The sequence below is a fragment of the Solea solea genome, chromosome 10, assembly GCF_958295425.1.
Source record: "Solea solea chromosome 10, fSolSol10.1, whole genome shotgun sequence".
NCBI classification, from domain to species: Eukaryota; Metazoa; Chordata; class Actinopteri; order Pleuronectiformes; family Soleidae; genus Solea; species Solea solea.
In genome coordinates this window covers 18,719,842-18,747,722 of record NC_081143.1, presented here as the reverse complement: position 1 = coordinate 18,747,722, position 27,881 = coordinate 18,719,842, and the positions used below count along the sequence as shown (strand labels likewise).

The 27,881-nt window shown below is 40.9% G+C and overlaps 1 protein-coding gene across 2 annotated transcripts in view; it reads right to left on the bottom strand.

The window, feature by feature from the left end:
• Nucleotides 1-27,881, bottom strand: part of prkcaa (protein kinase C, alpha, a) — a 112,314-nt gene that overhangs the window by 61,873 nt on the left and 22,560 nt on the right. For both annotated transcript variants that reach the window (XM_058640183.1, XM_058640184.1), the window contains exon 3: nucleotides 7,072-7,154. In XM_058640183.1, the coding sequence (XP_058496166.1) occupies nucleotides 7,072-7,154 (83 nt within the window). The remainder of the gene's footprint in view (nucleotides 1-7,071; nucleotides 7,155-27,881) is intronic.

The window sequence follows — 27,881 nt, the reverse complement described above, 5'->3', positions numbered from 1 at the left end:
GCTTTGCCCGCCACTAGTCTGTGTGTGTATGATACCAAACTGAGTAGGCTAGACCCGAGTAGCGCTAGAACCGTGTGATGCAAAAGCGCCATTAGTGTCCACGAAGTGTACAAAATATAAACATCGAGCTGCATGGAGATGGAGATTAAGGTAATCTACATCATTGACATTTACTACCAGCAACATTTCTGTCCATTTTCCTTGGAAGAGGATGTCTCAAAACTGACTGCGCTCCATACAGTTGACGCAATCTGTCCTTTTGAGTGGAACACCAACTGTCAATCGTACAGTATTTTAACAAAGAAAAAAAACCCTGAGATACCAAAGCATTGTCCAAGAGATATGTAAGCTGGAGGATTTTCACAAACAGAAGGGATGCAACAGTGCATTTTATTGCAGACTGATAAATCCTGCAATGGTCTTTTTTTATTTGCTGGAAATGATCTCCATTTGTGAAAACCACTCCGATCACTTGCAAATGAAACGAAGGGGGAATACAACTAAAGCTGCTTATGATTATAACATGCAAACATACCAAAGCTTTTGTTTGTGCTAATAGTAGTTATGAAACAACAGGGAAGCAAACTCCTGTTCGATGCTGATTTGTGTCTTTGCATCTGAAAGAGAGGCAGCTTTCTCACAGGTTTCTTACAGTGGAGCTACTGTAATGTTGACAAACAAGCTAGATGGAACAGCTTGTCTGACCTCGCTGATAACAATACACAATGTCATATGGTAAGCTAGTCAAACAAGTCATACTGGCAAACTAATCTGAGCAGAAGACACAGCACTGCAAGTTCCAAGAACTCTGGACAATTAAGTAATGCCTGGATACCACAACACGGTTTTTACAACCTCTGGGCCACAACAAGCTCCATTGGCTATGACACTCCCAAGACGCCTGTGGGCGCAGATGATGTAATTTAGCTCCACTGTTTAATCTTATTTTCAATTCCCAAGTAGAGAGTCCTTGTAATGAGACTGTGTCCCACGTCTTATCACCAGAACTCCAAATTTCTCCCCAGACCTGCTGTACATCTCCTCTTTTGTGATTTGCCCTTTTAAATATTAGCTACCCCTTGCCTTCAGCATTACGCCATTTGACTGCGTTTCTTTAAATTAGAAAATGAGAGGCTGGTGTGTTTGCCACCATGTTTGGTGGCAAACAAGTCTGTTGTACAAGTCTGGCACTCAACAGACTGTGTCTCTCAGGTGACCCTGATGACCCTCTTTCACGCCTTAACTCGGGTGACACTAAGAACCAGAAACTGGGTCAGAGAGTGAACAAACTGCATTGTTCAACATAAAGACTCTATACAGCCTGCAGAGTCTAATGGCAATGCAATTATGTGAATTTGTGACAAACGGCATTATGGTGAAATACTACAGCGCTGCAGAGGTCCGTTGTCCATTGTGCAGTTCAGAAGGAAAACATAATGGAACCTGTCAAAATAACTATACTATGATTTGTCGAGTGCAGTACAGTATTTCCGAGTTAAACTGGACTATTGTCTCCCTGAGGTCAGTTTCCCCATGTTTCCAAGCAGAGGAGACAGAAAGCATGTGCTGCTGATGCTTAACTCTGTTACACTGTCACACCTACTGTATCTGAACATCCCCGAGGGCGTATCGGTGACCAGCCAAGTGTGAGCGTGTGTGTGCATGTGGTGTTAAGAGGAAATCAGTGCAAAAACGCAGATCAGAATCAGAATCAGAATCAGCTTTATTGGCCAAGTATGTAACACATACAAGGAATTCGACTCCGGTTTTTCAAACACACGCTGTACATGAAACATAGACATCAACATAACTTAACATACATTTGACAAGAGTGAATAAAAAAGGTGACCAGAGGTCCGGTTTATTTTTAAATATATATATATATATAAACGATAAAGTGCAGATAGTGAATAGATAAATAAACAAATAAACTGGTCAAGTGTTCAGTAATGTGACGGCCTGGGGGAAGAAACTGTTCTTGTGTCTAGCAGTTTTGGTGTACAGTGTTCTGTAACGCCTGCCAGAGGGAAGAAGATCAAACAGGTTATTTCCGGGATGTGATGGATCTGCAGAGATACTACCTGCCCGTTTCTTGACTCTGGATGTGTTCAAGTCCTGGATGGTGGGCAGTTTGACACCAATGATTCTCTCTGCAGTCCTGATGGTGCGATTCAGTCTGTTTCTGTCCTGTTTGGTGGCTGATGCAAACCAAACGATGATGGAGGTGCAGAGAACAGACTGGACTATTGCTGTGTAGAACTGGATCAGCAGCTCCTGGGGCAGGTTGATCACCCCAGATCATATTTGCATCACTTGCTAAGTGGACATCAGTGCAGCAGCCACACACACACACACACACACACACACACACACAAGCCTCTCAGTTTCATCTGCTGAGCCCCTGTAGTGAGGCTGGAAGCTCTTGCATTATTGATGGGTGTGTCCTGTAAAGCACTGAACTTACTCAAGCTGCTGGTAACATTACACCTGGCAGTGGAACCAAAACAGTTTGTTAAATGAATTGTTAAATGAGATTAATTGAAGCTAAAGCTACAATTGGTCAGACAGATTATTTAGCAATTGGTCTTTTTTTTAATTGAGCTTTTTAGTCGGAGGGCAGCAGTAGCTGTTTTATTCTTTATTAGTGTGTGACTGTTCTGATAAGGACATCAGACACTGATACACACAAAAATAATAATTAGTCTCCAAGGCACACATATGCACAACTAAGAGTCTTTGTCAACTCAATAACAGACTAATAGACAGTAAATACCAGTACTCAATACAAAGGATACAGAGAGACAACTGCCAGACATTTCAAATTCAAATTCAACTTTTATTTCAGGCTATTCTTTAGTGGGTGAGTGAGCAATTTTTTTATATTAATTTTACGTTATTTTATATTGACTGTATCCGTGTTGTTTACTTAAAACATCGCACAGGCATTCAAAGTCTTCCTTTCATCTATTAACTTCAAAAAATCTAACTCTTTATGCCGACAGAGCCTAAAATGTGTCTTCCTCTATTGTTTCCAGATATTAGCTGAGGGTGTGGGATCTGTGGGACACCCAGGCCAGCTTGAGTCCGACTGAAGGTAAACATGCAGTAGTAGCTCCACTTCCAATCCCATTATCTGGGTGTGTTAGTCTTACTTTGAGAAATTCGATTTTAGTACGTCTCCATGTAAACGTGCCGAGTGAGAGGTAGAGCACTTCATTAATCTCTGTGGCGCATGAAGCCAGAGAGCGGCCGAGTGGCTCTCTCTGACTTGGAATTCAAAAATAATTGGTCAGACGGATCATTTGGTCAGTTAACGTGCCAAGTTACTGACCAAATCTGAGAATGAGTGAGTAAAGTGAGAAGCACATCTCTTTCTGCATCTGCTCAACTCAGTGATTGGCAGGTAGACAAATGAGAGACTGTGCAATGTGTGACTGACAAACCCGTGATAACATTTGAATCGCACACATCAACCACGCAGATTTTACTCTGTCATGCACAAATGGAATAAATACTGTCAGACACTATAGGCAGAATGCAAATATGGTGTAGTTATCCATACATCAGTACACTGACTCATACACCTATAGTGTTGTTGCCAGGTTACTTGAAAATTTGAACAATGAAGTAAAAAAAATTCTCCTCCAAGACACAGACGGATGCAGTTTCGTATTTTGAATTTATCAACTTCAGTCATTCTGAAAGGGGTCGATGGAACTTTCCTCAAAGATGGCAACAAGTGTGCACCCATCTGCAGTCCTGCCACTGAAACTACACACTGAGGCTGCGGCTGTAAGGAAGAATATATTCATGGTTAACTTGCCCCACCGAACTAAGTAAAGATCAGCCACTTGTGATGAGAGCACTAGTGAAGGGATCTAGAGGCTTCTGTTGGAGCTCACTTTCTTCTAGTATTTGGGGGTTATAAAAGAAAGACATGAGTCATAAAATGAACGTAACCTAGGTACCACAGATCTTCAGGATATTTGTTGGCCATGCAAGTTATTGCTTCCCCGAAATGCACTCATGGGACACAGAAAGCTATGTAATACATGTGGTTGTCCCTGGCAACAGCACTGATATCCACACAGGAATGTATTTTAAATGGGAGCACTAAATTTTTTATTTTTTTTTGCTTTCGGAGAGAGATAACACACTCATGCATTTTAAAATGAGAGCAATTTGGTTCATGGTGCCCATGTGCTCACATGGACTGTACAATAATATAGAGTCATAAAACCTGTACAGCATTTGCCCGGAGAAAAGTTCTACAATCATTTCACGTGTTTGAGGTCTCCTCCTATCAGATACATCTTTCTATACACTAGTTCCTCTTGTCTTTGACAATGTCTGGATCATTATAGAGAAAATTCCTTGGTCATGTATCTATGAGTGGCTGTAACAAAGAGCATTGCGCATGGGCTCTCTCAATCAAAACAATAATACAAGACCATGTGGAACTGCTGAATTCAGTTGAGTTTGGGCTCACTTTCTGAAGCGATTGATCCTCTTGGTAATGTTCACAAAGTCACTTTCTATTCCAGTGTGTTTTTTTTGTTGTTTTTTTTTATAAAACATGCCATACACTTGATTCTATAACTGACACCAACTGACCAACATGCCACTTAGGTCACAAACACGACACTTTCTTCATCAGATTAAAAAGCGTTCTGTTCCCAGAATCCATTCTTTTTTTTTTTCAACAACGCTTTTGTTGTAAAATATCTGAAGGACAAATAAATGCTTGGCTTAGTAGTGAAGAGTACTGATATTTATTCATTCATACTGAGTACAGAAGATAATCTAGAGCTTTTAAAATGATTTAAGACCATTTTCAAAGCCGGGCCACACGGTGGAGCACGTGGATAACACTGTTGCCTCACAGCAAGTAGATCGCTGGTTTGCATCGTGGTTCTGGCCTTTCTGTGTGCAGTTTGCACGTTCTACCCATAAATTGCACTAGATTTAAATTGCAAATGTGAGAGCGAATGGTTGTTCGTCTCTTTGCGTTTGCTCTGCGATGGACTGGCGACATGTCCAGGATGTACCCCACCCTTTGCCCTGTGTCAGCTGGTGCCAGTTGGCCCCTGCGACCCTCATGTGGAGGATAAAGCGGTAGACAATGAATGAACATTTTCATTTTCACAGCCAAAACCTATGTGAAACAAAATAGTTCTGCAGCAGACATTTCTTTGGTTACCAAAATAAAATGATCCACGATCTTGAAGAGAAATAACGATTTCTATTGGTGTACTGTGTTGGAAACCTTTTGTGTAATGTATGTACTCTACACAACACACAGATGTCAAAGGTCACTAAAGGTCTTGTTCAAGATAAACCTTGTGTTCCTTTGCCAGTTCCGAGCCGCAGCACTGGCTCAAATCAAGAGTCCCCCAGCTCAGACTATTTTCTGCCTTTACGGCCTCCGTGTCATCCATGGCCTGCTCTATTTAAAGAGTCTGCGCTGACGATCTTGAATGACACACTGACATATCTCCAGTTACAGAGGCTAGGCCGTTCTGCTGTAACACTGAGAGTGCATGCCCAGCAAGCGAGCAGGCATGTAAATGGAGTTTCACACTTATCAAGCAGTTGATGGCACATCGTTGTACTTGCAGCTCATGAAGAGGCAAATCTGAGACCCAATGAATGTGTCATTTAGACGCTGATATTTATCAAGCATCTAAAATGATTTTCATGGTCCAGAAATATCACAATTATAAATGTTTGTAATGGGGAAAAAATAAATAATCCATTGGCAAATGAGTGCAGCTCAGGAAAATTTTGACTGTTTTAAAAAAAACAAAACAAAACTGCAGAATCTTGTTTTTAAATTTAGTGTCAGCTGTTACTTCAGTGAGGAACAGCCCCAAGCCAAGACAGATGTGTGTGTGTTGGTTTTGGCCATCACTTCTACATATCCCATCTGTCTCCCAAAGCTGGATCAGGTCATTAATACTAATCTACCCATCAGCTTCTTGTTGGATGAATTTGAAACATCATGTAAATGTACTGTACACCACGAACTCTATGACAACGCTCGAGATGGTACGACGAAGGTCACTGTCTGTGTGTTAAGCCAAAGCTAAAAATTGCTGGCTTTGATAGTGGGAGGTATAGTTACTATCTAGAAGTTAGCCCCTTGGCCTTAGGGTGACCAATGGAATTACATATCTTAAAAGGTTATACACAGCTACTGAACTGGAAAAGTGACAATGATTGAACTGTAACAGCCACCTGCTGCTGATGCTGCTGCTGATTTCACTGCTGCTGCTGTGATTCAATCATAAATCAACTCTGAGTATTCAACATCTTAATTGCCTTCTCTTGATTGATCGGTGCTACCAGAGAAAAGGATTAGAACTCTGTACTGGAAAAAAAAGACACCAAAATACCTTTTTTAATTTGATTTGTTGTGGTCAATATTAAGCATGTTCTGTCCTTATTCAATCTAAAGAGCCCTATATATTATAAATGAAATGCAACATGAAATGAAATGAAACCATATAGTTAATGTTCAAACTGTAATTGAAGTGATGCAGGCAAATTGAAGTGATGCAGGCGAAAGGCTACCTCGTAAAACAACATGAATGCAATTCAACAGTGTCAACGGGAGCCAGTGTGGCAAACCCTGTTCATATGACTGCACACTGATTACAGTGTGAATCTATGTCAGTCTAATTACAGGAATATGGGGTTCTTTGTATATGTGCAGAGGGTGATCCACACGTATTTCTTGATTTGTGTTCCATGTTTTGAGATCCACAAAAAAAAAAAATCCCACTTGTAACTTGTATATTGATTTTTACAAATAACATGACATTTGTAAAACTGGAAATGGCATTTGTGAATTGTGATTCCGCATTTGTGGATCGCCAGCACACGCGTTCATCACGTTCCGCAGTTACGGATTTTTGAGACGTTATATTTGTCTCAATAATGTCTTCCTTCATCAGCAGGTGGCGCTGTGCACATATACAAATATTATCCGAACAAATTTAACCCCGTAGACGAAAAGGCACCTTCTCGCCATCAAACGTGCAAGGCAACAGCTAGGTTTTGGTTACTTACGTCTGTGTCAGGCCCCTTATCAGCCCCTGGGCAGGAGAATGTGACAAATTCATGGCACCTCTTGTGGACCACAAAACAGCAAACTGCAGGGACAAAAGAGATGGAAGGAGAAAAGAGGGAAAAGAGAAAAAAGAGAGGTGATCAGAGAGAGAGAGAGATCAAAAGTCAGACATAAAGTAAAAAAGAAAAGAGAGAGAGAAAGAGTGACATGGTTAAAATACAGTGTATCCTATTTGACTGGTATAAATGAATACAGACAGCAGAAAGAAGCAGAAATCTGATAACAGTGAAAGGAACTGAAAAAATAATGACTGATGTCTGGGCCGGGCTCCTTATCATGTGTCCAGATGGCCAGTGCTGCCTGCAGGCTGACTGCTCTTATTGCACAGTACAGTGCCACCTCCACACAGACATGGCAGGAGCTTAGGAGGACGCTACACACACACACACACACACACACCACACACATGATCACACACACTTTTTCTATGCACATGAAGCATGTTGAGTGCAGACAGACACATCCACAATCGAACACACTCAAGGAGCATCTAACATAGAACGCATTGCAGGCCTTCACGCACAGATATATCTGTGGTTTAGCTACCAGTCCACAAAGTGCACCGTCATCTGCAGCCAAGCAAGCAACCGACTTGCAGCAGAGGAAGACGCCTGTTACTGGATCTCAAGAACCAATTGACACCAAAATGAGACAGGTGGGTGGGAGGTCTTCTTGCATGTTGAGACACTCATTCATCACTGAAGTAAATGTTCTTTCTGCTTCTCTCTCCTTTTTAATAGACAGTGGTGACCCTCCCTTTCTGTCTAGGACTTAATGTTTTCAAGGCTGACACTTGCGGCACAAGATGACAGAATCCCTGGTTTTAGATCGTCGTCACTGAGCACTGACTAAAACCTGAGGACTCCATTAGTGGTTTGTGTTGCATTAGCCTTGCGATGCACTTGCAGAGGCTTGATTTATTTTCAGTTTCACCGCTTCTATACTGTTTTGTAGTGAGTGAAACAACAGTGTCTTGCATATGCATCCACCTACACATCAACGCCTGTCTATCCACTGCATCCATCCTCCTCAAAAAGCTTCACTCAGACACAAATAAGTGAGTACTTAAGGTGTGTTATGATGGCCACTACTGCAGAGCAGGTAAAAAACATCTTGCAGACACTCAGGGAAACATTAAGTCTCATGAATGCCTACACTGACAGGTAGTCGTCAAATCAGAGTCACCAAGTCATCATTACTGGGCCACTGTGTTTAACTTATGGTCCAAACATCTATTATCCACTGCAACCATTCAAGTATCTTTGTCCATATCCATTTTAAAAGTCAACATTTTGATTCAGATAATTCTAATTATCAAAAAAAAAAAAAAAACAGGTAATCACTAGGGCTGGGTTAAAAAAAACAGACTTTCTGATTTAATGTTGAAAGTCACTGGAAAGATCCAATATCGATTCACAAAATCCTTTATATATATATACAATTGTGTGTATTCTCTGCACAAATCTCGCAAGACTATTGCACGATTAGCTGTAAGCGCTGGTGGAGTTAACAGCTAAACTAACAGCTGAGACCACAGATTTGTTCATTACTTTGCCATCTATGGTGTAGAACCAGAAATGCATCTCCCGATTGTTTGCTCAGAAGGACAGTTGACCTGTCCTTGTCTGTGACCTCCATTGTCACCAAAAAACAATATATCCTAGTATAGTTATCCTCTTGTGATGAGCAAAGAAGACATGCCTGCGGGCAGAGCTGCACTCAGATCACCCTCTGCTTGGAAAATTACTTTATTTTTACGTTCAAACTGTCTGTTGCACTTCTAGGCTGGATAAGTTGACCCTGAGCACGTTTTAAGGTTGAATTATCACCAATGACTGTACTGTTGAGTTGCGCTGTGTAATCAAATGAAATAAAATGTGCATTAATGCATGTACTTCTGATAAACTAGTTCATTTTTAATGCAAACATTAATATTCCTAATGTTACACCAGGTTGGACAGATCTGTGAAAACTTCTTTCAATACAAATCTCAAAATGAATCGATATCAAATAGAAATGAATCGGAATTGATTCAATTCAGGAAATCAGTAGCATTAACTAGCCTTTATAATAATAAACACAGTGGTACTGGTAACTTTGTGGTTATTATGCAGGATTGTGGAATGTTTATGCCTTTTTTAGTGTAGAATATTAAGAGAAGCAACCAGGGATGAGCAAAAAATCTCTAGTGAATGATGCTCAAACGTTCCTCTTTCACACTCGGCTGCTTGTAGAGACACTACTGCATGATAAGAGAAGCACTGTTGATATTCCTCACAGTCGCTCTTATTCCTTCTTAATGACGCAGTGGGCATAAAAATAAATTTCAGTTGACCAGCAGAAAATTGGCAACAACAAACCCTGGCAGAAACATCACCCCACTTTTTTCGAGTAATGCCTACAATAATCAGAGTAATTCATTGTTCAAAAGTAGTGTGCTTATGCACAAGAACATGGAGGTTCAAAGGAAATGTGCAAGCATTCAAAATGTTGTGTACACTACACCAAACATTTATATCATAAAAGTTAAAATATCTTTTGAGTTTTCGAAGAATGTAAGAACATCTGCCGCAATAAAATCAGAGTGTGCCATGGATATTTGTTTAATATGGATTGCAAATGATGCATCTGCATATTTAACACGTTTTTAAGAATTTGGCAGCACCAGCCAACCAACTATGCCCAAGCCAATGATCCACAGACATGAATCCTCTTTGGATAATTTATGCACTTCATCTCCAATTGTAAATATTCACACACAAACTTCTACATCATACCAGCAATACATCATAGTGGCAATACATCAAAGTAGCAGACATGATTGGAGAGATAATCTACTTTTACAGCCGACATTTCACAATGAAGGGACTGTGAATGTAGCACTGTGGTCTCAAGCAAACTCGATGATGATAAATAATACCTTTTTTATTCAAACATTTGCTTTAGTTTTGCTTATCTGTTCGATTTACCACCATGTTGGTATCACATTTGTATTCACAACATGCACTTGAATGATGCAATGCACTACGACTCCCACCTACAGACATATGCCACCGCCAAACTCAACCCCTTCTATCCCCTCAAGCCTCCTGGGAGCCATCGGTCAGACTAGTCAATAACCAACAAGAAAGCAGGACCCATAACTCAGACCACTGCCAACCCACATAGCAAACAAGTCATGAATCTCAGTGATTTAGTCCCTCCATATTTCATAGTAAAAAGCTAATAGTAGTGAGTCACCTCAGTTCCTTGTGTTTCTGCATGGGCTCTGTTATCTCCTCACACTCGGCTGATTTGTCTTCACTTCCTTCTAAACAAAGCAAAGCAATGTTGCTGCTTAGTGTGTTTCACACATCACCTCTGTTGCAGCAGTGGGTTTCTCTTTTAAATAACCTAATTGGTCAAGCCAGAAGACCATCTAATAGCAGCTGGATAACAGAAAGTCAATTCTGAGTTGTACTCCAGGAAAAAAGAAAAAAAGCAGAAACCATGTCTGATTACTGTCAGAACCTGAGTCTGTGTTGCTTCTAATTCTGTGATGTTTCTTCAGTTACTGCCCCCTCTGGTCAGTCCAAGAAGCTAAATCGCTTTCCTGGCAAAGACAATTGTTACCGATTTCTCCACGGATTTATGGAAAGGGCTTTGCTTTACAATGTGAGAGACAAAGAGGGAGGGAACGGGGGAGAAGGTGTAAATGTGAGCTTGACAGATGTTAGATATATAAAGAAAGGGGTCGGTAGGGGTGAGATTAAGGAGCTCATCATTTTCTGCTGTTCTCATTAGAGCTTCAGTGCCTGAGATCAGCCGTCCCAGCGGCATTGTTCTGGGTCGGTACTTAAAGGTCCAACACATTCATCACCTGACGCCATCTTAGAGCAACACCTCCATTAGGAGGCAAATGTACCAAGCTGGCTTAACCATACCTACATATGTGTGAAAGAATAATAAAGACTTTATTTCTACAGGAGATCCATAACTTAAGCTCATTGATTTTAACACAATGACCAGTGAAATGTGTTTAATCCGCATTCACTTCCAGGTCAAATGACTGAATGAATGCAGGTTTGTATCTGCTTCACTCCAATCGGCATTAGTGAGAACACAAGACTCTTCTCTCTCTGGTTCTCTTCTTTTTGGCTGCAATGCAAATTCCTGTGTAATTTCTGGCCCAAAGCCATTTTTCTGGCTGTTAGCATAGCAGTTAGCCTAGCCTTTTTATTGTGGCAAACTTTACTTTTTACTCATAGCACTTTATTGTGTCCGATACAGATACAGATCTGCCGATACCGATATCAGTCAGATACAGTCATTTTAGACCTTTGATACTATGAAGACATCTGAGACATAATTCTTCAACTGTCACAAATATTCTAGATAAACAGCCCACAACAAATGCAGTTACTGATTTTTATTTGCATTTTTGTAGCCTGCAAAATGTAGGATTTTGGACCTTGGACCCCTCGCTCTATACTTACTGGCTTGCAGCAAAATGCCAAAAAAATTTGAAAACTTATTCAATTCTGGTTGCAATTTCTAGGTCACAAGTTGATAAGTGGAATTTCCTGGGGATTTACTTGAATACAGACAGGAACTAAGAAAGAGGGCATGGTTTTATTCAACCGCTCATGTGTGATTTACTTCCAAGGTACCTCACTAAAACAAAAGGATTGCATGAGAGAAAGCTTTATGATCTAACTATCAAGAGGACTTGCCAGCCAGTGACTAAAGCCTCTCCTCTGAGACGGGGATGCTTTCATTATCCCTCTGGGTCTTTTTTCTACTTGAATACCTGAACCGTTTCCATGACAGTAACCAAACAATAACTCCATGGCCTTAAAAGCTGAATGAGAAAAAAACTCATTACGTAAGGACAATTCAGATGTGAAAACTACAAGATAACTGAGATAAGGGTTGACATTCACTGCTGTGTAAAATACGAATGCCTATCTTGTCCCTTTACTGAAATGTGATCTTGATACTTGGCCAAAAAAAACAAAAAAATAAATTATAAATTGCGTAAAATTGTAATTTTCTACACAACAAAAACTGGATTTAAAATGTAGACCCCCCACCCCCTCAGCAGATGATTATCATTAGAGATCTGAAAGATTCAAGGGTTAATCAAAGTTGGCTGCAACAAATGTCACATCTATCGATTACTTAAACAACTTCCTGAAATTAGTGATTAATAAGTGATTTATCAACATGTTTCAGCACAGTCTACAAACATGACCTTCAAGCTTATATCGAAACATAATTAGTGATTACATGGCATGAATTATGTCACCATTAACCACTGTATAAAACCAGAAAATGCTTCTGAAGAATGTTCTTATTTTGCTCTCACTTGTTGTCTGTTGTCTATGGCCAGTGGGAGGAATTCAGGAATGCTGGTAGGAGGGCGTAAAGGGTACGGGGAGGTCGTATGAGGAACAATGGATATGCATGCTATTATAGATTTCGTCAAAATGCTTGGAAGTTTTAAGCAGCATCAGTGCCTGGTTCGGTTCCCGGCAATACCCCAGCCACCTTATGTACATCTACATGCCCAATTATATTTCTGCAAGCTAATAATGAAGGTGCAAAACTTGAGAAAATGTTCATCCACAAAACCGTCTTATGTGACTGGAGACTCTACTATAAATGTGCAAGTACATGCACTCGTGTATCCTAGAAACTGCGTGTCCACTGTGATATTTAATCTTCACCCTCAGCGTAATGTCATTATCATAAACGTCCAGAGACCTTGAGGTTTCAGCTTGGCTTTTCAGGATAATCAACAATGATAGGTAATATTGCCAGAGGGGTTCAGCTACTGATTCTTAAACTCAGAGAAGAGTTCACTGCTGTCAACACATATTTAACAGCACCATAAAAACATAATTTATGAGCCTGAACTTCTGCCTTCCAAAAACAACAAAATGTACACAGCGACAGGCCATTTGCTGACTAATGATCCCGTCTTTATAAACCTAAGTCATCAGTCAGACGGTTTACACTAAGCGCTCTCTGGAAGATAATGATGTTTCTTTGTCCACCCTTTTGCAGACATGAAAATGAGCTCGAGAAAGTGGTGAATCAACTCGCAAATCCAGCAGGAAAAATCTATTTCAACAACTCATTTAACCTTATAGATGTGTTTTCCAGGACCCTGAGAAGATTTTATGTCCAAAGATTATTCTGGTTTATGCCCATGAGCTAGTCACTGTACTGGGTCTCAAGCTGCATTTAATATTCAATATTTTTATTCACAGTGAATATGGAATGAAACTGCTGAGTCTGATGCACAAGTTTAAAAAAACAAAAAAAAAAATTCACATTCCTCTCAGTCATAAATGTCATCGTAAATCTTTTTTGGCCCCTAAACACTGATTGAATATCAAATGTCCATCAAAACATAGTTGGTCCTGTATGAGTAATATGACACTGGAGTGTATTTATTACCCACAAGGGCCGAGGTTGATCTTTCTTATTAGTGCACTATGTCATTTCCAGGCAAACACTCGTACGACAAAGGTCAGAGAAGGAAAAGGACCATTATTAAGTACAGAAGCAGAAGCAGCTTGGGTCCCCTTGAACCATATCTTTATGGCTGAATGTACTCGTTTGAACTTGAGAGATTGAGTTATAGAGTGTGCGGGACATTTTCAAACTAAACTGTCATAGACACACAGTTCCATTGCACTTGTCAAGCATTCATGATGTTGATTTTATCCAAATGTTTCCATTTGAACAGCAATTATTCCATTTGCTGTTGAAAATAGTACAGATTCTGATATACTTGCAAATAGGCTCCATCTGTTATCAAAGCATATTTGTGTGTGGAATAACTATATGTTTACAGGGATTTATATCAATCAATGCCAATCTGGTCGTATAGGGAGTTTTGATTGCATAATAATGGTTATATTTTCAGGCGTAGTGAGAAGCAGACTTATGCACGGTGCACACATAATGACTCGTGTGAGAGAGCAGTCAAGAAGAATAGCATCTAAAGAAATGATGTGGCTTTCCGTGTTTACAAATCACAAACAACAGGCGCTCAGGGGGAACCCTTCCTCCGTGTCTGTGTGTCTCGGGCTTAGTCTTGACACAGGGGGCGCTCGAAGCACTTGCAGTAATGTTGTAAATGTCCTGTCTTTCAGTTATTTCCTGGCATATACATTTAATTTGGTAGTCTCCTAGAATAGGTACACAGACGGCAATATTACATTTTTGTCTTAAACTGTTCTTTACCTACGGTGGTTCTTTTCACGTGCTTTGATATCGTGGTAAGCCAGCCCAGTTTGTTTTTTGTACCTGCAACTGGAAATACTTACTTATTCATCGGCATCCTGTTTATATAGATAATGGATTATAAATTACAGTTTGCTGTCGAAAGTCAGAATGAAACAGCCCATAGATCTGAGTGAGCGGAACACGTGTGTATATCATGTCATGTGTGTAATTAGCCATATCACATGGTACATGGTGACTCAGGCTCTTTACACAAAAACAAGCCAGGAATGCAAATGAGTCATTGAAGACTCTCCATGAGCACACTCTGCTGTGGACTTTTGCCTTCACAACTCAGAGGACCTTTTACACGCACAAAAATATGCATGACACAGCTAAGGGGTGTTTTTCTATCCTTGTGGAAAAAGCGTACATCTTTCTGGGGACATTTTGGGCTTTTTCAGGGTTAAGATCTGGTTTTAGGGTTAGAATTATGTTTAGGTTAGAGTTAGGCACGAAAGAAACTTAGGATTCTTAGGACTGGCTGACTCCTTTGAGGTGAAGAAACCCTCCTTGACACATGGCTGACTTGCTCTGAAGAGCTTCATTGCTCTGGTCCAGTCTTTACAATAAATTACTCAATAGCCTTGAGTGGCTTCTCCAAGAAACTATTTGACAGAAAATAAAGATCCTAGGCAACACAAGTACAACAATCATTGTGCAAAAGTACTCACAGGCACAAAGAAATACACAGTGAACAGTATGTAGCACAAAGTGTTACAAAAATTCCATTTCCATCAGTGACCGACAGGTTCAAAATGTCTGAGCAGTGATGACTATAAGGAAAACGAGTATCTCATTTCTCCCAGTATGCCTCTATTCTGCAATGGACAAAGTCTGTTCTTCGCCAAGTAACATCTTAGCAGTCAATTACTTCCATAATGGACATAAGCCAAGGTCACTGTGGGTGATTTTAAAGCAGATTGTAAAATAGACCGTCCCCAGCAGACAGCCCAAACACAAACTTAGCAGTCATCTCTGATCTGCTCTGCAGAGGGACCAGGTTCAACGACGGCTCTTGAAAAGGAAACAGGCCCACTGGGTGTGAACATTCTCCCCGTCCCCCATGAGAACAGCTCCGAGAGCGATTTCTAGTTAGCGGTTGAGAAAGATTGTGGATGGATGAAGCAGTTTTCGTCTTAATGACTCGCAACACTTCCACCGAGGCACATCAGTGGATTAATCTGACCTGGCTGCGTGCCAGCTCACACCGTGTCTCCTCAGCCTCTTTATTTCCTGTGTCTATGAACACTGTTCATAATGATCATCCCCGAAGACTTGTGTAATGCCACAGCTCACACGGAGCAGAAATAGAACAGCCCGAAGTCAATCTCAGGCTCCAAAAAGAGACCGGCTGGAACACTAATGATATCAATTAATAATTCATTCACTGAGACCAAAATCCAGTGACCATGACTGAGCGAGAATCCCAGATGTGTAACCTGAGAGCTGTTAGTAGTCATTAGTTAGCATATTGTTTTGTTTGGTTATGGATTTACTGTAGTCCATTTGTACATCCTTGAAGTAAATGATTTGCATGTATAACACCAGCACTAATTGAAGATTTTTAATTTGTATTTGGGCAGCTTTTTGTGCTGTTGCCTTCTTCAAGTTGAGATAAGCTTGTTAGACTTCAGGGATGAGGGGTTTTGCTGGATATTCAACATTTCAGGGCTGACTGAATGACAGCGCTGCATTCCCAAGCTGTCACAACACCACATCTGACCGGCTGTCAGCCTGAAGAAAGATATTCCTGCGTGGCTTGGACAGACAACAGTGAAGATATAAGCAGCCATGCCATGCAGCGTATTCAGCACTCAGCCATAATCTCACTGGAACTCGCTGCTCCTGTGTAGTCTCTCCTCAGTCCTGAGGACAAAGTCTTTGGGTTCCTCCAGACCATATCTTTACATTTTTATGTTTGAAAAAATAAAAACCTGCTGGAAAGAGCCCGGAGAGCCAGTACATGACTAGAGCTGGGGAATAAGGCAATCTGGCAGACCGTCTTGCATTGCTGTACTGAACTAACCCAGGCTTACAGAGTTCCTTTTACAGTACATCTGAAAAGGCGTTTGTTTGTTTGTTCAATCCATGGAATACACCATGGAATACATGTTTTTTCTTCAATCCATGGAATACACCATGTCAGCAGACTCTACAGTAATCTCATGAATACACAAACCATTTTGACTGCATGAGACACTTTGAATAAGATGGGCTACATAACCCAATAATAACCAACAGTCAAGTGCAGATAATAATACATGTCATTACTTGTTACTTATTACTCAGCTGTGTAAACTGAAGCCATGTCTTTGCAGGCAAAATACATTTTCATCATCCGTATCGATCATCCAAACCATGAAACAGCCACTAAAGCCTTTTTATATCTAAAGGCTTTAGTTTGTCTTGAAAGATAGGAATGTTCCACTTGTTTAAAAATTGCTGCATTCTGCTTCAAGTCCACTGTCCCCGATGTTTGTTTAGGATCCTTAATGTTAACGATCTACATACATATGTTGTGTAGAAGCATCATAATTGACACAGATATATAATAAATTGATTTGTGACACAATGAAAGTAGTTATAGAGTGCAAGGATGTGACGAATGCTTTGTGTCCTCACACGATATATCACGTTCTATCGCACAGTCATACCCTTTGTGTATAAATAAGCAAACAGATCAAGCACCTAACTGCAGTCCTCTTAAATCACTCTAGATCGAGGTGACTTCATCTTAATCCTGTACTATACAGGACCACAGGAGCCATAACAATATGGGTACACAAGCACACATACACATTCACACACCAAGCCTTTGACTTTCATGCAAGAAAATAAACCCTTTTGAAAAGCCCTTAAGGCCGAGCCCTTGTTACCTTATAAACTTTGCTAACACAGTATTTTTTTCACCTCACTTAACTGGCCCTTAACTGTTGGAGCACAAGCTGCTTCAATGTAACTCCAGGGTGGGATCTCATACCATTGTAGCCCCCTTTTCCAGGGGGCTCGGAGAGCTGGGCTCAGCTTCCCGTGTCAACCCCCAGAGCTGCTTCAGGCAAGAGGGGAGAATACAGCAGGCTTTTGTTTGGACAGCTTTTCCACATCACACACAGGGGCTCACATTAGCATTGCAAGACGGGCTTTCTGTTGTGTGTGTTATGTGTGATTTCTGGATTGACCAAGAGGCATCGATAAATATAACACGTTATTAATCTCATTGAGAGTTTAACAATTAAAGCATTTGCAGCCATATATACAAAGAGTGTTGTACTAATTTAAAACCAACCTTTAACTTTCGTAAAGCCAAACGTTAATCGCTTTGGTGTCGGAAGCTAAATCAAGATTCTGCTGACATGTGCACACTGTAGTGTACAGCGTGCAGCACAGCGCTTACACCGGCTGAGATTTAAAGTAACTGATAGGGCAGAGTCTTAACAGGATTTTAAAAAGGCAGAGCTAATCCAGTGCATAGCCTGAGAACTATATTAGCTGCAGCAAAACACAGCCTCTGTAGACAGGAAGTGATATGTTTCTTTGACTTCTGAAAAACGCATTTATTGACAAAACACAATTACTTCTTCTTTAGAGACAATATAGATTGACGCACGTACTCGGGACAAATTGGCTTGCAAAACATTAGCGTAGGTAATCCCTAATATGAATCACTGTGATAGTAAGCCAACTGCAGTGGATGGCAAGCGCCCTTCACAAGCACATGCGCTGGGTCGTGACCTCACCTTGTATTCAGACAGAAACAATAGCAACTGCACCGTGCAGTCAACACTGTACTACAATGACACTGTCATCACTGGGGGAGTCACAATCTCGATTGTAAATCGAATATTGATCAAAAGAATTTACTCACACGTTAGAAAAAAAGTCATGACACCCCCCTAGTCATTACACTGTTAAGCCACTCTAAATCACTGCGGGTGAAAATCCTTCACCACTACATAACCATGTTCGACCACTGTTAAATGTTTAATGTTTTTAGAAGCATGTTGCACAATCATGGCTGACGGGCTTTCCAACATCTCTACAACCAGGACCTTTAAGAAGCTTTTTTTTTCAAACCCCCTTGGGAGTCAACATGACATTTAAAATGGACAAAAACACAGCTTCACATGACATACACTGTATGTGAAGACAGTCACTGTACTTTCTTGCATTCTCATACTATAAGCCACCCTTTAACAAACGTGAACAATTCTCCTGTCTTGATGATAAAAGGATCAGTTTTTATCCAATCAATAATTCACCACCGCAGAGTGGCATTTCAACCCCTCCATAATAGGCGAGACCTTAACACAAAGGCACATCTCAGTATCAAGACACATTTATGTGTCAGGAAAAAGACAGAGCAATTGTAATAGTCAATCCATTTTCTTAGCCATTCAAGTGTTAGATAATATATAGTATTTTAAGGCCAAAACGAGGATATCAATACCATGTTAATGGGTGAAGAAGCTCACATTTGAACTGCTCTAATAGTGATATTAATGATGTGTTATACGGGCATTGACTCTGGCTTCATTTTATTGTGCTTGGTGTTGATGTTTAGCCTGAAAGCCTTTATGTGATTAAGTGCCTTGCAGTCAGCGGTAGGAGAGATATAAGCATCACCTGGGGCCTTCACATCTAATTAGTCAGCCTGTGTCTGCTTCAGGCAATTACAGCCAAATCATTTTCAGTGGCAGCTTTCGAGTATCTCTCAGAAAGATTCCATGCGCAACTACAGTCACTGTGACTTGACTATGCCTTTCAGTTGGACTATTGTCCTCGTCCCAGTACACAAGCATTAGTGGGACAAACAGAAAAATAAATTACATGTTGTTTTTGTAGTTTTGTGGATAGGCAAAACGATAACAAAAGGTTTTTTTACAAAAGCGCAAAACACTTTGTCCTCTAGACAGTGTCTAGATGTTGGATGCTAAATTGGACCCAACAACCTGCAATTGCGAGGTCAGACGGTAAGAACTCAAGGGCAGACAGTCTCAAGGCACCTCATCAGCCCTCACAGCTCCCAATTACATCTGACATGAAGAGGCTGAAATTAGGGGGACTGTCTGTTTAAAGCAGCCACACAAGGAAGGCTGGATGTGCTAATTGGTCTACAGGATTCTCTGAAGAAAATGCAGCGTCAGTGTCTGAGCTCCAGACTCTGCAACATCGCACAAGCAGCAAAGACATGGATGTAATGTCTGGACCTGATGTATCATGGTGTGTGTGCAACAAATTCATTAAAATGGCACTAGATATGCAGTGTGTGATGGGAACTGATATAACAAAACAGTATAGCAGTAGGAAAAAAAATGACCTTATGTACAATGTAAAAAAAAACCAGCCACGCTGCAGGACTATGAAGAACTTCCGATTCAGTGACGAGGCCCCCTAACTGTGGCGGGGCCTCAGAGCCGCATGCAGAGAACCACTGCTGTGAACCCTTCATTTTACTGTACCTGGATGACAGTGTGCCTGTGTAAAATACGCAAACATTACTCAGTACTAACTGCTGCATCCCAGGGGCACGGAATTGAGTAAGTGAGAAGGCATCTGTATCAGGTATCAAGCCTTTTCACAGGCAACGCTACTATCGCTTCTGTAAAGACTACACACTGTATATGTGTGTGTGTGTGTGTGTGTGTGTGTGTGTGTGAGAGAGAGAGAGAGTTGTTAACACCACATTTTGTGCTGATGCATCTACCAACTAGCCATAGCCAGCCATTTCAGAAACCTAATGCTCCAACTGTGCAACAACTCTTCTGCTCCCATAAAGGAAGCAATGAACAGAAGACTAAACATGATACCACAACCACCACAACATGACTCAGTTAAATTGCTGTTGCTGCTGTTTATTTACATTTTTACAGCCTGTGCTTAGTGAAGTGAGAAGTGAGGGTTTTTTTTTGGTTTGTATCAGATTTATCCAATATTCAATCAACTGATTTTGACCACTATCAGACTCATACATGATAATACTGACAGTACACACTTTACCTACAGATGGAGCTGAATGCATTGATCTCCAGTAATGTCCCTGCAGTTCCTGATATTGCTCTTGGACATGAGTTATGCTCAGTGACAGAACTGGCAAATAAATAGAAATGACTGTGACACAGTTTCAGAGATAAATAGTTTATTGGCAGCGTTCTGGTGATTTCATTATTTCACCACCCCCAGAATGCCTCCAAACACTTCATTTCTGTCAGCTGAGGCCAGGACACAGAATAACTCACAGGCGTGAAAGCATAGCCTATGGGTTTGGAATGAATGATCGCAAATATAACAGTACCCGTGTTTAAAATAGAAAAGGTATTAAATGAGCTTTAACGCATGGGGAAAATCACCATGTGAAGCTGTAATATTAGAGTCGGATTTCTGTTCTTCTCACCCCTTTACATTCTGACACTGTGTGCGCAGAATAGAGCATGAATACCCGGGTTCAGACAAAATCTCCAGAAATGATTGTCGTGTTTGCTCACTTCACTTTTAAATAGCTTTCCTGAACACAGTGTTAACATTTAATAAATAGATCTAGAACATGTACAATTAAGTGATAAAACGTAGAAACTGGTAAGTGATACACCTGGTGATTCTGTTCAGAACCAGGAGTTACAATTTTACAACAGGACAGTGAACGCAACACACAGGCTAATGGAGTCATCCATGGTGGACGCTATCCTATTCCTCCACAGCAACTCAATATGGTGCGTGACTTGTGTGTACCTGTGCGTGTGTTTTCATGTAATGATGACTTTCGTCGTTTGTCATAACAATAAATAAAGGCTACAACCACCTGTGTGACAGTCAGACTACACCTCAGCTTACTCCAACTGTGTCTGGCTCCGACAAATAATACGGGCCTGTCAGGTTCCGTCAATTTTCTCTCAGGCTCGGTCGACCTTGGCCTGAGCCACACAGCAGCTTTACATTAAACTAAAGAGTCATCAAAGTCCCAGATACAGAATGTAAAATAAGGACCAGTCATAGAGCTTGTTTCTCACCATCATTATCTCTTCTCAACTCAACTAGTTATCAAGCCTCTTTGGGACAAAAGTACATCAACACAGTCTTTCTAGGACTATAATAAGTGGGGAAATATTGAGTAATCACACATTTAAGGTACCCAGCTCATTGCACTGCAACTGTAGTCAGAGAAATGACAACAATATAAACGCCAAGCATTTTTATCATGTGTAAAGAACAGCGTGAGTTCATGGAAAGCGGAAGTGGCCCAATTTCAACATTTGATATCGCCACACATCCATGATCATCTCCCACAGTCAGGTGGTCACTGAAAGTTAACACTTATTGCAACGCCCTGCTGTAAAGAAAAGAAAGAAAAGCCTGATTGAACAAGTCAATAAAATCAGGATTTTTAGCAGTACACGGCACCTCCCGGTTAAAAGTCTCACTATATCACTGAGAGGTCACAAAGTCATCAGCCCTTCATATCTGACACAAAGGATGTTTTACCTTGAAGACATTTCAAAGGTTGACAGACAACCAAAACAATAATCATTTTTACAATGGCTGTACTAGAGTACAGAAAATAATCATCTGTACTCTTCCATCAAAGAAAACACGTGCTTTTCATTGGCTGAGGTGTGTGCAATAGCTTACTATTGTAACTGTACACTTCAATCACAGGTCCAGTGAACAGTGTCTCAATATCAAATGTTTTGTAGAGGACATTTTAAGCAACCTCAGCGGCTGCACTTCCACTTCATGCTACAGGAGTGGTTTAACATTTGAGCAAATACACATAGCAAGAAAAGTAATTAAATAAAAGGAAACTGCAGCTGCAGGAAACAGGGTGAAAAGCAATAACCTGGCTCTTACCAAAATTAAAAAAAACTAAAATCTGCCTGTCAGGGATGTCACAGGTTCACTCAGCTCTGACAGTGACAGTAAATAATTATTGTTTCTGGCAGTACATCACATCAGCAAGAACTTATGAGCATGACAGCAGAATTAAACATTATTGTTGTTGTTGGTTTGGGTGATTTGTGCTAGTCAAAGACGATTTTTTCAGGTTACATCCACACTAAAATGTGTTCTATATACACCTGTCGTCCACATAAATCTAGAGCCTCCAAAATGGAGAAGTTTGTTTGAAAACTCTGTATAACGTCCCGATTGGTTCTTATTCAGCTGTGAACAGAAAGCTCTGTTATAACGCTTACTTTCAGTTGCAGTTTCACCTTGTAGTCAGCTGATTAAAAATATCCTTGTTCTACTTTTCACCATTGTTGTTTATCGGTAGTAATACTCTCTAAAAACTAAAGACAGCAGACTGAGACATCTTTGCATTTCACAGTTAGGGGATTTCATTCATATCATAACATAAATTGACTTTTAGGGTTTGGATCAAGACAAAATAAGGCACGAGATTAAGTAGCCAGGAGAGGACAAATCCTCACAGCAGACACAGCAGATTCTATTTACTTTGGTCAGTCTGTGAAAGTGTCGCAGATGAACATTTCTATCACGAGCCACTTTCTGCACAAGAATACATCATAAAAATGAGAAAAGGGAATAGATGGACAGATGAAAAGAGCAAGGAGACAAGTCCCTGACCCAGAACAGATAAGGTGAGTGAGGAATAAACGGCAGCATAAGTTCAAGGAAAAAAAAACTGACATGATGAGTACTTTTTCTTGACCTCTAAAGGAAATGGTTTGGCTGCGATGAAATGAGAACATAGTGGAAGGTTTTGGATTAAAATAGAAGTTTAAATGAGACAGGACATAAATGCTGTGTGAAAAATATAGTATAACTGATGAGAAGATTAAACTTTTATGTACCCCGTGGCTGAATGGGGGTAATGAAATAAGAGAGTCTGGAAAAGATTGGAAAAAGAAATTAAAAACATTCCATCACAGGGGCCTTGTTCAGCCTCTGGTTTGCTTCTTCAGAGAGCATTTCCTCTGTTAGCTCGCACAGCTGCAGTCATCTGGCCAGAGAACCTGATTATTGTGGTTCTTACAATCCACAGTCAGGCGGGACATTACTCTCCCCAGCCTTCCACTCAGTGGGTCTGTGTGGGTGGGCGTGTGTGAATGAGTGGGGAGGTGTACACAATGCAGCTGGACATTCTCCAAGCTGTCACTAAAGCACAACTGCCACTTACATAAATGAGATTTTCCTCGTTCGTGTTTCCATAATTCTGCTTTATCTTTCATAGAAAATGTGATTTATTTATTTCTCTTTTTTTCTTCTTCCTCTTCTTCCTCCCCGTGCAGCTGTCCCTCTCTGGCAGCGTTTCTGCACACCGTGACTGAACATTGATTATTTCTGCTTCATACTTTAGTGTCACATTATGCACATGATGCAAGAAGCGCACAGGTAGCAAGCGCTCTCACAGTTACTCTGTGGTTTTTGAGCAATTCCATTAGCCTACAGAGGCAAAGGGGAGTGCAGCTATGAAGAGGCCGCCTCACAGCACGCTGCTGAAATCAACCACATCCTTTGTCAATGTTGCAAACAAAAGTTGGAGTAAGGAAAGCAGGTCTAGCAATGCAAATAACAAGCTCATGTGACCGCGATGCCTTGAAGACAAACAGCCCTTTGATAACACTTGCTGGTGACACAATGGCGTCACTATAGTGCGTCTTTTACACATGAAAATATAGAATATTGACCTTCATGATGAATAATATTCTATAGCCGGTTACGACTTGTATGTATAAAACTGAGCATTTAGTCACTTAGCAAGGTTTTAATTGCATTTATATGCAAATCACAAAATCTGAGACCAAGGCAAATGGGAAGGAAAAACAAATTGGTTGACTGAGACACCCTTGGTACCCAGCATATTGGGTATGGTCTGTCAAAATGACCGAGTTTGAGCCGTGTCAGCTCAGAGCAGATGATGGACGAGCTGGGCAGTTTGATCCCTGTGCTGCTATATGTGTGTATGTGTGTGTGTGTGTGTGTGTGTGTGTGTGTGTGTACACTTGTCTGTGTGTCTCTGTAGAAGTGATAATCAGAGCCCCACGACATGTACATTCAACTTCCTGAAGCAGAAAATAACAGCCAATAATAGGAGAGCAGGAAGAGGGAAATTGGTGTAAAGGATGCAGTGCCAGATTACACTTTAGGAAATGGGCATGTGCCAGTTGATCTTCATAACTGCCAAATGCCGTTAGTCTAGTTAGTCTGTAATGTGAAGCACACTAGAAAGCCGTCTATAAATGGCTTAAAACATGCCCCCAAAATGTAGGGGGGGGGGGGGTTGGAAGTAAAAGATCTTTAGAAAAATTGTAAAAAATTGACTCTTTTCTAGCTGTAGAAATTCTGGAACAACAGTATTTAAAGACGCAGACTGACAAACCAGAGTAGAACATAAAACATTTTTTTAAGGCATTAAACATAAAGAACCATTCCACTCGTTCACATCATTCCATTTCTGAATTTTGAAAAAAAAAAAAAAAAAAAAACATTTGCAAAGCCAAGCATATTGTTAGACCATGACAGAACATGGATGTTGCTGTTTTTCTTAAAAAGGTGAATTGAGTTTATCTAGAGAACAATTCATTCATTCACTCTAGCACACACACACTTTCATGCACGCTCGACATGCACAAGCCACAATAACAGCAGTCATTCGCGGCGCTTGTGAAGTGACTGATTGTGACATCACTCGCGAGCTGGTTCGCGCCGATTCACGACTTTTTCAATGACGTTAGCTGTAAACAGTCTGAGTCACAATGGTCACTTCTGCAAGTTCATGCCCTTAAAAAAAAGCACACGGTATTCCTCTCATTGTCTCACACACTGTCAGTGCTGTCGAACATGTCACCCCTGTAACCACCAGCAAGTCACACCTAACTCAAAGGGAAGCATGTGGTGGGTGAGAGTTGAGGGTGATTCTGCTAAAATTAGGGCTCTTGTGACAGATGACCTCATGTTGCCCTTCACCTCGCCTTGCCCCAGCAATCAGGTGACCTGGCAAAATCTTCTATCATCTCCTTCCTCCTTCTGAAAATATCATCATTTCTCTCTTTGCTGGATCTCAAAGGGTCGCGAGTAAATGCTCTTATTTCAAAATGTTGAATTCCATCAAGCGTTTCTGCTAAAGTGGAGATGAATTTCGGAGGTTACCGATCAGTTTATTGTGTAAAAATATATGTTTTCCAGATGTATAATATCATCTCTTTCCTTAAAACGAAGCACTCCAGCCTTATGTCTTCATGATGCAATCAGGAAGTACATCTCTGAACAAACCTGTTCTGTCAGTCCCTGCATTGTGACCTTTCACTCCCCCACCACAGCCCAATAACACAAACACACTTATAAGTACACACATGCTATTTTCTCCCAACCACCTTCTTGAACAAAGTTCATTTCTGATAGGAGAGGCTCCATAAAAGTCTCACAATGCAACATGTACTTTATAAGGCCAAGATGCCTGCAAGGAAAAGGCCAAAGCTCTGACAGGACAATGCTTTATTCAGCTCCCATTCCGCTGCTCCTGTATTATGTGCCACTCATTCGTGTCCCTTGAGGCAGAAAAAAAAAAAGGTGAGATCTCCACGTTAAGGTGCAAGAGTAGAAGCAGTAGAAGCAGCAGCAGAAGCAGAAGCAGCAGAAGCAGTGGCAGCATGCCTCACTGTATATTGCAAAGCTCAGTGGATGTGTACAGGAAGACTGTGAGACTTGTGCACAAGGGGATCAGAAAAAGAGGCAGCAGTGTTAAGGTTTGTGATGGTGATGAAAGAAGTCATTAGCTGCAGGAGTAACAGAAGATGAACTGTGTGTGTGTGTGCGTGTGTTTACATAAAGAGTAATCGCCGACAGGGCAGCTAAGTGAAGCTGACAGAGTGCCTGAGAGGAAATGGATGGATGGGAAAGAAGTGTTAGGAGTGAGTGGTGCCCTGCCCATCAGTTTCAGAGGGCTCAACAAATGATACAGGAGTGATCTAACACTTTTTCTAAAGTGTTTTGTTTATCAGCCATTTTGACATGGTGTTGATCACATTAATGGTGATACTGTTCAGTTCATGTACATGTAAGGCAGGACAGTGTGGCAGTGAACCAGCATGCACCCTGAAACTGAGGAAGTGGAACTGGGCTATCATTACTTTTGGTTTATTTGCACCTCTTATTGTCCTATTGTGACCCCATAGCCAAGCAGAAAGCTGGGGTACCTCTGAGCAAGTTGCAAAATCCCTGTTGCTCATTGTTAATTGGACACTCTACATATGACGCCACAGGGGGGGATCACTTCCAGGATAAATGGGAGGGTTGCGTCAGGAAGGCCAAAGCAAATACGTGGATCATTCTCTGTCGTGACCCCTCCAGAAATAAAAAAAAAAATCCTTTTGTGACCTGTCAAAATGGCTGCTTTCCAAAGGGCCCATTCTATCAGCTGACCTTCCACATAGCCTATACATCATTATTTTTCCTTCCTTTCCTTTTGTTGTTGTTTTAACAGAACCAGTTTCCACATTTTTGACATGAATCCAGGTTTTATTTGTCCCTGCCTCTGCAAAAAAGCTCCGAGTTGCAGCCAAATTAGCGACACAGCTGAAGACGCTGCCTCAAGTGCTCACTTAGCAGCAGAGAAGACGTCTGACTAAAATGAGTAGCTGCATGCTTTTTGTAATGAGTTCAGGGTTGGACGTTATATTTAAATGAGCACAGATTTATTTGACACAACTGAATGAATTGCACAGCGAGCGGGGCAATGGAGGAGTCTATCATTTAATAGTGCATGACAAGAAGACTTCCTGCACATATCGTTTCTCGTGCATTTCCATACATGAACATGTTTTTATTGTGTTACCCCTAAAAACAAAACCCAGGACGAAAAGCAGTACGGGTGAGGAAATAAATAATAAATAATAGTAGGAAATAGTCAATCAAAATTTGACAGGTGCTCTTTAGTTGTTGTGCTCCCCAGTTTGTCTTCATCGCAATTATTCTTGCAGGGATATTGGCTCCTATTGCTGCTGCAAGGATGGCAAGAATGTTGCCTGACTAGAGGTCTTGCCATCCATCCTTCCATTGATACATTGATACTAACCACGTTATTAGTTAACAACTAGAATAAGTGTAAAGAGAGAGGTTAGGAAGGGAGGATTACCCCTCAACGTGTGTTGGTCACACTAAGAGTCACTGAATTCAGCCTGACTGATCAGGACAGATGGTCAGAGGTACTGTGCCTTCCGAAATCTATCTAATCTATCTCAAAGCCTCACCACCTTTAAAATAATTAGCACCTCTCTTATATGTTCAGCTTTCATTCATTCAGCCTCGCCTGCTCAGCTCGACACAAATGAGTCACATTCCTTGGATGTTTCCGTAATATTTCTCATGTGTCACTTTGTACCGTGTTTCCTGCTCCACCCCGACCATTAACATAACACATAAACAAGCCCGAGGCCTTTCAGGGTCCACGGCAACCTTGTAACACTGACTTGACATAACATTAACACTGGCTGATCACTTTAGCAGCTGAAGCCTC